The 12,033-nt window shown below is 31.1% G+C and overlaps 1 protein-coding gene across 1 annotated transcript; it reads left to right on the top strand.

Annotated features, from left to right (window-relative positions):
- Positions 1–957: 957 nt before the first annotated feature.
- On the top strand, positions 958–10,629 carry LOC123715263 (allatotropin-like). Its single transcript, XM_045670212.1, has 7 exons — positions 958–1,193; positions 4,529–4,705; positions 5,387–5,506; positions 6,379–6,474; positions 7,679–7,760; positions 9,549–9,636; positions 10,120–10,629. The coding sequence occupies exons 2-7, from the start codon at positions 4,531–4,533 to the stop codon at positions 10,162–10,164; spliced, it is 606 nt and encodes a 201-aa protein (XP_045526168.1). The 5' UTR covers positions 958–1,193; positions 4,529–4,530; the 3' UTR covers positions 10,165–10,629.
- Positions 10,630–12,033: the final 1,404 nt, after the last annotated feature.

Genomic DNA, 12,033 nt, shown 5'->3' with positions numbered 1-12,033 from the left:
ATTTCATAAAAATCCAGTGGCGCTACAAAACAAAAAGGGCTGTGTCTCAGATTTTGTATTAAAACCACAAGGCCAAAACTGCTTTTAATTATTTCATAAAGGCTATATCTAAATATTATATACATAGTATACCAATTTAGGCCATATTAAATACTAATAATATATTCGCTAATGAATTACCCCAAACACGTGCTCAGAGCCATATTTTGGGCTTCTGTGTAATTGATATGAGAGCGTTATCATCCTTTGTATTTGACACGAACTTTAGCAAAGTTAAATAATGTATTTATTACAGTTAAGAAAATGTAGTTTTTTTTATAATTAATGAGAATAATTTCCCTTTTCTTGGAGACTCACTGTGGACACCCTCTGAATCTAGGACACTAAGTCAAAGTGGTCCCAATAGATTCTGAAAGATGTGTATTTTAATTATTAATAATTTATTTAATATAAATATAATATTTAATTTTTTAGAGAATTTTTTTATTTTGTCTACGTAAAAGTACGAGTAATATATTTTGTTTATATATTAATTATAAACTTTATTGTTTATTAAAAGGAATTAGATATTATAAATTTTAAAATAAATCTTGAACTGAAAGTTCTAAAGATCAACTCGAATACTTCATAACTTTGAAGAATATCTGTTTTTAATAAAATAAGGAAGTACGAAAGTCCTTTTTAAAATGAAATTTCTTTTTATTACCTTGTGATTTCATTGCTTTGCTTGATACGGTAACTTGTAACAAACAAATTTCGGTAATAGGGAAATAAAATTCTTGTTTAAATATTTGATTTCATCTGCATTAAAATAGTTTATAAATAAACTAATAAAGAAAAAAGATTCAGTTTTATCAAGATAACATTATCATTTAAATCACTACCTGAGATTTGCGCGCAAGTCAAATAATCTTCTTAGTTCTACTTTAGATAGAGCAATGAGCTGAACAAGGAACTTGAAATAGTTTTCAAAACACCATCCGTATCACTTCCACGTTAGTCGTTCCACTACCCAGCGTTACTTAAGGCAGTTTTTTCGCACCACCACTATGAAAACTAGCTGCCCACTGAAGTATTTCTGAACTAATTCGACTAAGGGTCCTTTAAGAAAAGATCCAAGAAAAGTCCGGCAACGCATCTGCGAGCCTTCGGGCGCAATTTTAGTGTCGGGCGGTGGTAACATTCATCATCAGGTGAGCCTAATCAAATTGTTTTTACGCTGTGTCGAAAAGAGACAGAACAATGCTTTAGTAAAAATAAAGCAATGTTAAAGTTTTAATTAGTCAATACTTGTATTCTCAAAATACATAAGCTTTACGGTTTAAAACCCAAATTTTAGAATCCACAAACAACACTTTAATAAATGTATCTTGTTTACGTCACAGATTAATTTTAATTTTATGAAAAAGATTAGTGTCAAAGTAATTAATAACTCGAAGTTTCCAGACAGTTTAAATGATTCGTTTAAGTTTAGTGTCATCTTATTATATAATATCATTGACAATTACTTTGAAAATTAACCCGGCGGGGTGGGGCGGCGGCTTTGAAAATTTGAAAAATGCTTTGATTTTATGTTTTTCCTTATTTTTTATTTAGTGAATGAATATAGCCTTTAAATATATTTCTGGGACTAGTCTGTTACGTTTAATTTAAACACACTTAATTTTGTCAAACAAAATAGGTAACGTAAATTAGGTTCTATTATAAAATGACGCTAGAATTATTATATAATAATTGTAGCCCCCGTCAAACATGAACTATTCTCATTTCACCTTAATTAAAGTTTGAGTTAGGCTACATTTTTAGCAGCTACATACTAACATTTCGCTATGTTACCACATTGTTCGTTTTTACATAATAAAGACTGTTTTATCCTACTTAACTTAACTGAATACGTCTTTGAGATTTCGCTTAGCAAAATTTGCGATTCATTTTTATTTATATAAAGCTTCAATATTTGATTTTACTGTATTTAAATTGACATTTAAGTTAATCAGTTAAAGCAATTAAGCCTAACGAGATAGGCCGGATGTCATGCAAGATTAGTTTAGATTTCCCTCAGGTGCGATCTTCGTTGATAGAAAAAGTTTTAGTATAGTAAAACCAACGCACTTGCAAGCCCTATGGCATAAATAATCTATGAGCTGTCACTTAACAACAGGTGAGCCTCCTGCCCGTTTGCCCCTGTTGTATTAACAACGTTTGAAGGATTTTTCATGGTTAAGAGGACACTAGGCCAAAACTACTAAATGCACTGCAAGGCAAATGTGTTCTGGATGACATCTCCTTTTTTATAAAAAGTCATTTAAATTAGTCATTTAATCTAGTATTTGGACAATTCGTCGATTAAAACTTATTTATTTTTATGATAATCTAATCTATATTTATTAATCTAGCAACAATATAACTAATATTATTAGGATAAGTTAACGTAACTTTAACGATATAACGACGTTAGCCGGTCCTTCGTTATTGAACTTTTCACTTAGGCAAGAAAACGGACTTTAATAACGAAACTAGTTTTCGCCCACAACTTTGCCTGATTATCTTGAAAACCAATACGAACCTCTAACTACAAATTCTTTTTATATTATAACTGATCGATACATAATAATAATGCTACTTATTAGAATAATTAATAAGACAATTGAAAATGATACGGTTATTTATATATTAAACTGTTTTTTTTAATTGAACTGGCACGAGTGAACTTCTTTCCAATGTCCAAAAAATGTCACATAATATGAGGAGAGATGTCAATGCAATCCAAAAAATGTCACAAAATATGAGGCTAAGACCAGGTGTTAAGTGTTGGTGTAAGGTGATTTTTATAAAGATCATTTGACGACTTCCAAATGTCACGTGTTTCTTCAATTTGGAGTTTGTTCGGTTCGCGTCAAAAAAATAAAGTTTTGAAATGGTCCTGATGTGTCTCTCGCACTTATATAATGATACATGATATCCTAAATGCATCTGCGTAGAATATGTTTCAAAGATTAGGACCAAGATTTTTCGTCCAAATATTTGTCACAACTCTAACATCTTATTGACGTTAAATTTGTCATGTTAAGACTAGAGAAAAATATTAATTACATTAATGCATTTTTGAATTTTCTTTTATAATTTTATATTAAATCCATACCATAAGCAAAAACACAATATATAACAGAAATAATAACGACGTTGTAAAACCGCGCCCTTTAAACCAAATCTCTTGATAGTGCGTACATCTGTCACCTGCGTTTTGAGTATGCCATACATTGTAAGAACTTTCTGGTTTTACTGTCCACTAAACGAACAAGATAACAAGCGTAGGTTTATAGTCAGGTAATGTTAGTATATGCACTTAGTTTTATTGTACCGTTAACATCTGACAACGCCTTACTGTCATGGTCACCGATAAAAGAGACTTATAGAAGTTCACACAGCGTTGCTACTGTATGAAATGCTATGAATAACAACGATGAAATTATTCCATATTTTAAATCATCACTAAGAATCTTTCTAACTTTTAAATCATAATACATATATTTTGGTTTTAAGAAATTTCAGATGAATATTTTTGAAAATCGAAGTTATTGATCGCGTACCTTTCCTGTTTTATTTAAAAGTGAGAGCGAAGAACGGACGACCTGTCGCCTGTGTAACGTTGGATTGTTTTTGGTCAAGCATAGAATCTTTAGTGCAATCCGAGAAAAGTGACACGATCCCTTCGCAATAACAAACGAAACCCGTCATATTTTCGTGTTTTGTTTTACATACCGGTTTTTTAGAACTAATTCAAGATTGGCGAATGTCAGCAAATAAATAATATTATAATATTTGTATGTATGAGCACATGTAGAATTATATAGAAATTAACTGTAAAGTTAATTTCTAAGCAGGCATTTCTTCATTTCTTTTGTGGCAGCTAAAGAAATTTCGATAAATAAAGTCTTTATGCATGACAAATAATTACGAATTGGTCAAGATTAAAAGCACAACAACATTTAACTTTAAGCAGACGTATTAAGACATCATATTGCATAGGCAATAATAGAATTGGCGCAACACACCTACTATTAATTTGTTAATTGTTTTCCTCATACGACTTTTAATTATGGGCCGGGCTGTACTGTACGATTTGTCACATAGCAGACAATTGACAGCTTAAGTCATTATATTTGACACTGAGTTATAGTTTAAATTTCTTGAAATATACATTTTTCTTTTCAATAATTTTTATATGAAATAAATACGAAAATGTTTGTATTTTTTATTTAAGCTAATATGGCATTTTAATGGTAGTTTGTTTATCCCTGCACTGTAGAAATCTGCCGGACTACCCGCTGCCCGGTAGACTTAATAAAAAGGAGTTAACTTTTTTCGTTAATTCTAAGACGACATATGAAACGTAGATTAACTCATTACAATAGGCCGGTAGGTATATTAAACTTATGAAAAATTGAAAATATGCCGTATTTCACGTTGTGCAATTGTTGATGGATTAACAAACCTAAAACTAATGGTACTTTTTTATGTTTTACAGCAATGAATCTAAAGATGCAAGTGGCTGTTCTGATTGCGGTGTTCCTCTGTATGGTGGATGGTGCCCCAGATGGAAGACTGGTTAGGAGCAAACAGCAACGTCCAACGCGCGGGTTCAAGAACGTAGAAATGATGACGGCAAGGGGTTTTGGGAAGCGCGCTCAAGCTCGCTCTGAACGTAAGTTCTTTTACGTTATTATTAGTCAGATATATATAGGAACCACTAGGAATTGTGGAGGACAAGAAAGCTGCTGCTCTTCCTCCAACTAAAGGGAGGACTCTCTAACAGTCTAAACTCTGACTGGCCGGCCAGAATACAGCTGGCTAGGGTCAAGAAGTTGAATACATTCTTAATAGATTTGGTAGCGTGTTTCAGGGTACATCATCGTACTCATTTGTAGCCGAAGATTGAAGTCGCTAAAGAACAAACTTTAGTATGAAGGTTTTTTTTCTTTAATTGTTTCATTGAGATTTAAAAAAAAATACGTCCAGGACTTTGAAACTTAAATGTATTTGACGCGCTAAGAAAGCTTAATAGTATTTTGCAGGAGTAGATAAACATCTAAAGTAATAAAAATCATGTATTATAAAACAAATTCGATGTAATTCTGTTTGATAATCAGTTTATCCTGAGTGAATCAGCAGTTATGGAAATTGAATTTCTACAAGTGCAAATTCGATCGGTAGATATAATTTAAAACTTGTATGGTTTTCGTTTTAAAAAAATCCTTAATCATTAATGTAGTAATAAATATATTTTTTATTGTATTTAACTTGTAATATGATAGCGAATATTTTAACCGTCAAGTACCTAAGCCGAATTTTACAAAAGTATTAGTAATGGTTATATTTGCTTAAGGCGACGTGACACAACAAACAGCGTCACCACGAACAAATCGTGGTACCCCCACTTTTAAAAGTCCCTCCGTGGGTATAGCCAGAGATTTTGGCAAAAGGACACTGGAAGTGGATTCGGAAGGTATTCGAGATAGCCTGAATGGACGGTGAATTGCGATAAAGTGGACTTCACTAACTCCATTTGGGAATGGTTAAATCGGCCAGTTTTTGTGTTGCTTAAAGAAAATCTAATTTTCATTTCATTCATTGCTTAGACTACTTTTGGGTGTAGCAAAAACATTCATTAAATTTAGAACCAAATGGATTGGTCTGCTTTGGAACTCATTTCAGCTTTTGAGCAACACGACTTTGTTGATACACAATACATCACTATACAACGATATTTAGAATCAACAATATTCATAATTAATATGTACAACTTAATGCTTAACACAAGACAAGTACTCATATTTATACGAAATCCATGAGTTAAATTACACCGATTCAACGTATATAACGTCTTTAACATAAAGGTCTTATTTGCCTGTTTTCTTAGAATTAATTTCTTCAAGAAATCACGCTTAAGAATACAATTTACAAATCAAATTTTCTCATTTTTTATAGGGAGACTAAAAATTTGTTGTTCTGTCAAACAATTATTACAGTATATACCGATAGAGTTAAATATTAATATTAAATTTAGCCAAAAAATCCAAATACATCATCAACAATTATACTTATCCATTATATACTGCAATAAAACTCAATACAAATCCATAACTACTACATACACTTACATACATTTTTCACACATAGGTTTCGAAGAAATCCGGCCTACATTTATTCCACATGTTAAGCTTATGGTAGCAAGAAATTACGGAAAACGAGGCGATGAAATGAACGAAGAAGGTAACTGCTTTAAAGGCTTATGCTTCGAGATAATGCAGACTAGTTTAAGCTTATAAAAACTAAGAAATAATAAAAATATTTTCATGTTTAATAAAATTCTAACAGAGGAAGAAATAAGAGTAACTCGAGGTAGTTTCACGCCAAATTCGAACGTACTTATCGCACGGGGTTATGGTAAACGACAGGACGAAAACGGCGAAGGTAACAGGATTACGATCAGTCAATATATGAAATCATATTTGATCGGAGCTTAGAATGAAGTGGACTTATGTTATTGTTTTATTTACGGCATCGATCGTAAAGCCTCAGGGACGGGTGGACACGAACACACAGGAAACCGTTACAATACTTACGTCATTCTATGAAGCTCAGCTGAAAGCGACCTCTATAATTATTTTAGTGGAAGTGTATACACGTTGAGCCTTTTGCATTTTTTGCTGTAATGTAACCAAATGTTAAAGTGTCTAAGTGAACGTGGTGTTTGAGTATTTTAAAGCTTCCTTGTTTTCATTGTTTTATTGCGTTTTAAAAGTTTTAGCTTTAAAGCTCAGCGTTACAGGCACATCGTGCTATTTGGTGTTGAATCTTACAAAGCTTTACCTAAGACGAAGTACAAGCGTCAAAGGTGATAAAAGTCCGTTATTACTCAAGTCGCATTTTCAAATAGACTTTTAAATGTAACTTCGCGCTGCGCCACAGATTAAAAGTTGACAACCTTTTAAAAGCGTCGTTTGTTCTTATATATAATAATGTAGTGTATACAAAAAATATCAAACACAATCTAAAATAAACTAGTAGTCACTTGGAAATAAAATGCGCTTTCTGTAAAGAAACGAACCGTAAGACTTACGTCTAGTAATACATGTTAAGTTTTAACCCGTACTTAATTGATGTGAAATATTTTTTGTAATAGATGAAAATGCTACTTGATGTAATCTTACATTACATTGTCTAACTAAAAACTTCAAAATGACACGGAGTTATTTGGATTTGTGTTTTGTTGTTTACATAATAAAGGAATTTTTATACCAAAACCATGTTAATGAAAAAATTCATTTAGTAATAATCAAAATTAATTAAAATATTACGTAACAAAGGCATAAATTAATTTATCTAGTAGATTAAATTGTAATCATAATAGATCTATCTATCTTCTATCTGGCCTAGGTTCCGAGTACCTTTTTTAAAACGTCAGAGTCTAACGGTTGTCTATCTTAGTCTAAAACAAAATTTAAAATTCCTATATAAAATACCTTCTTAATTTTTAATCAACAATATATCTACGGGAAAAAATTAATCTCATATATCAACAATTCCTTTATTCTGTAACATCCCCTCAGTTTTGTCCTGAGAGTGGATTCCGATATAATCTTAATAGTGTTATTAATTCGTTAATATGTTTCAGTGTATGGGCTGGACAACTTTTGGGAAAACCTCGAGGCCATACAAGAAAAGGAAGCGCAAGACGATGAAAAAACATTGGAGAGGTAAAATTATTGTGTACATGTATTTGCAGAATAATACATGTGTATTATGTAAGAGTGTTTAATGCAATGTGTCGCATTTAAGAGTAAAAATTTGTTACGCTTAATATGACGTTTAAAACCGTGTATACAATGACGCCGCGTTCCAGTCTACTCTAGTTTTTTAAAGTATTTTATCTGGGGTGATTTTGTTTCATATTTGTTTTTTTTTATAAGTTTTTTGGTTGTTAAGTATTTATTGAAATCGCTTACCTTCACTACTCAATTACAAATAGGATAATGAACGATGTGCAAATAAGTCTAAACTCTTAAAAAAGCACACTCCGTAGTACACAGTACTCATAAAATATTTAGTTTTAAATGTAAACAATATCTTACAAATGAAGAGGTTTTTTTATCAACATCATTAATTATAATAGAACTATTTATTTTTAAAACTCATACTATGTGTTATAATCCTAACCATTTTTTTAATAAAAGTAATAAGCAATTTATAATGTTAAAATAAGATCACAAATTTCAAAGAACATTAGTAACATCGGTAAATACACCAACTTCGATAATAAAGTTCTTTTAACGTTGTTTAAAAATAACGGGACCAAAAAGTTTTTAATGGCGTGTCCTGTAAAACAATTACGAGCGTTATTACCGAATTAATATGTGTTCTAGAATCTATTAGAAATGTCAAACATAATATACTATTCGCAGTAAATGTTGTTGTCTGTTGACGTTAAATTAAGATGAAATAAATACAAAGAAAATAATCCAAAACTGTATTTTTTTATTATATAATAAATAATTTTAGAAACACATTAATATTATAGTTATTTTACCTCAAACCAACGTTAGAAATGTGATTAAATTCCATATAAAAAGTACGTGAAGGGAACCTTATTTTCCTATAACACAGTTCGACACAAAGGTATTGTCAAATTAACTTTGTAAATTGAATGATAAACATCTTAAGTGACGTCCATTTGTTGGGATCTGGGTATTGATATTTAAGTAGATAATGGGTTTATGGTATTTTTGTTCTAAAGCTGATTTTATATACGATTAAAAACAAATATTTAACAACAAAATTACTAGCCAGCCAAAGGCCAAAGGCTAAGGTGCAGGATATTTAACCGTCCGTCGTGCGTTCGAATCCCGGCTGTGCGTTAATAGATTTTTCTAGTGCGAGGAAGACGTCATGTCTTAGACTTTAGTGGCATACACTGAAGACCGATCATCTATAATATAGATTATATATTCTTGTTAAGAAGTTTGAGGCCAGTACCTTCATGTATATTGTAAATAGATATTATTTTACTTTTCTCCAAGCTTCTTTTAAAAGTTGAATAAGGTTTGTTTCGATTAAAGTCAATACGTTTTACAAATGTAATCTGCCGCCAACTTTGACATTAATGCTTGACAGTGACAATTAATTCGACATGTGTGAATAGATCTATAGTAAACAGATACAAAACGAATTCATGCTGAATCTATAGGCTTAGTAGAAACATCAGAACTCTCAGATGGAACTTTTGGTAGGTTAAAGAATTTGAAGAACAACCAATGTTTGTCCTTTGTCTTCATTAACAGTAATTAATCTTTTTTACTAATTATTATTATGTACCGTTACATATAATATCTTTAAGAATTTCTGCAGTATTACCATGAGAATGCCATAGTAATTTTTTTTATAGTTTGTCAAGATATTTTCTAGCTTTAATAAATTTTACTATTCTAGTATTTTAACGTAACTAAAAAGGGTCGTAATTTATATATATTATTTTTTGTATTTGTTAGCATCCCATTGGACTGGTTTGTGAATGAGATGCTGAACAACCCGGACTTTACTCGATCCGTTGTACGAAAATTCGTTGACCTTAATCAAGTAAGTAATGAACGAAAGGTTCAGGTATAACATAATATATAAAAAATTAAATACTTGATTTTTAAATATGATCAATAATATTATACCGATAGCAAAATTCAAAGCTTGAGTTCCGTAAATACTTCAGACGGAGCAGATTGATTTCTTGGTCTATTTTAGTAGCCCAGAGGCAATTTCTGCGCTTACCGTACAGAAACAGTCAATGTCTCATCGCAGTTGAAAAAAATCGTGACAAGACATACTCTATCGAAATCTCTGTAACTGCCAATAGGAATACTGATCCAGATTTTTTGTATCAAATCTCAGTGTAGTTCTCTCAGTATACCGGTGATCTCACTTGCGATCGCGCGGTACAGATACAGTTGAGTGACAGAGTATCGATGCAAGAGGCTGCTTGTCCGAATTAGTTATTATAACAGAAGCAGATCTGCCTCGTAGTTCCTTTACTTCCTACAAAATTTTATATGGTTCTTTACTTTTCAGGACGGCGAATTATCTGCAGACGAACTCCTGAGGAACGTGGCATAATCTTAAGTATACTACTAACTTTCGAATCTGTTAAAGTTAATTATGTTCGGAAACTTTATTTACTGTGTTTAAATTTATTACTGTGATAAATTATTTTTAAATTGCAACATAAAATTAAAAAAAAAAATGTTATGTTTGAAAATGGAATGAATCGCTTTGTAAATATAATAAATTGTCAATGGCGTAATCTTTGGTCAATTTGAATAGATATTCGATGTTCTATGGACGCCATTTTTAGAAATATTGTTAAAGTATATTTTTGTTGTGACGTAGATATTTTCTCATGTGTTTTGAAATGGATGATGACGATAGAGACACAAGACTTAAAAGTAGTTACTCTTTTGTATTCTCTTCTAAATAACTTGGTTATCATAGGCTGGGTATAATTGAGTATTTTTCATTTATACTCTACATACATACATATTAGTTAAAATATATTATTGTATAGTGCATTATATGTGCGGATATCCGATTGTCGAAATTTTGGAATAAAGATATTGGGTATCGATAATGTGCTTTATTTTCCTTTAGAAATTCAATCTTCATGTAGAAAGGAATAACTTTAAATCGTATTTTTATTTTAATAATAAAAGGCAACTGGGTGAACCCTCATTTCAACGCACGTCGAAAATTCGGTTTCCTCACGATATTTTCCTTAACCGTTCGAGCAAATGTTAAATGTGCATATAGGCAGCAAGTGCATAGACGGAGATCGAATCTACGACCTCAGGGATTGGAGTCGCACGCTGTAGGCCAAAACTGCTCCAAAAACCATATAATTTAAATTTAAAAGTATAAACTAAGAAGTAGAAATTGGTATTAAAAGTAACAAGAGAATTAAACACAATATTTCTTTGATTAATCAGTATTCTATCTACAATTTCATGATACTTCTCTGATATAGGCATAAAACAATGTAGAAGAGAACAGCTTTAGTACTATACACGCGTTTTCTGTTCAGCCAGCAAGCGCTTATCGTAAGAAAAGAATAAGATCTTATGTTCAAATTTGACAATCTACTTCCTGCCGCGTAATTTGACAAACCGAAATCCAATTTGTCTATTAACAATTCTACCACAATGATTTACCAATAAAAATAAGAGTAACAATAACGATTGTAACTCTTTACTGAATAATAGTTTTCCCCCGGGCTTTTATAGCAATAATAGCGTTTATTCGAATCAATATTAATTATCACAATGAGTTTGGTGAGCGATAAAACGATAATATCAAACAGATTGTTATATGTTAATCATTTTCAAATTTAAATTAGCGGGAATGAAAATTGAAACTATACCTTATGAATAAGGAATGTTGTAATTTGTTACCATGGTTTCTATTTTAGATCAAATTGAAATGTAGCACAAAGTTTTTAGATTTATATTTTAAATCTGTAAAAATCGTAAGAGTTAATAATAATAAATGAATAAAACCTTATTCTTGTCAGAAATATTGTTGTGACAAAATTGATCTAACGCTAGTCCTCATACTAATGATGCCGAGGAACAAGGCGCATGTTTAAAACAATTGATGATGATGATGATTTTTAAAATTTTATATTTTTGTATGCGATTTTTTATCGAACACCCTAAAATCTCCTAAAAGTTAGGTGCTGATATGAATATGTTATATGCAAAGAGTATATTTTAATTTGAACCAGTATTTCCTGAGATTAGCTTGTTGAAACAGACAAACAAGGATTTAGGATAGGGTTTAGGGGATGGATTAACAGTGGATACAGCCAAGGTTTTTTTTTAAAGTAGTAGTAAATAAATATTTTTTTACGTTTGGTCAATACTAAAAGAACCTGCTTGGTTTTACAATATTGGTTGGTTTTGCATATAATTTTATTGAAAAATTCGACTAAAA

This window comes from Pieris brassicae, chromosome 10, assembly GCF_905147105.1.
Source record: "Pieris brassicae chromosome 10, ilPieBrab1.1, whole genome shotgun sequence".
NCBI classification, from domain to species: domain Eukaryota; kingdom Metazoa; phylum Arthropoda; class Insecta; order Lepidoptera; family Pieridae; genus Pieris; species Pieris brassicae.
This window is presented reverse-complemented; position numbering and strand designations above follow the sequence as displayed.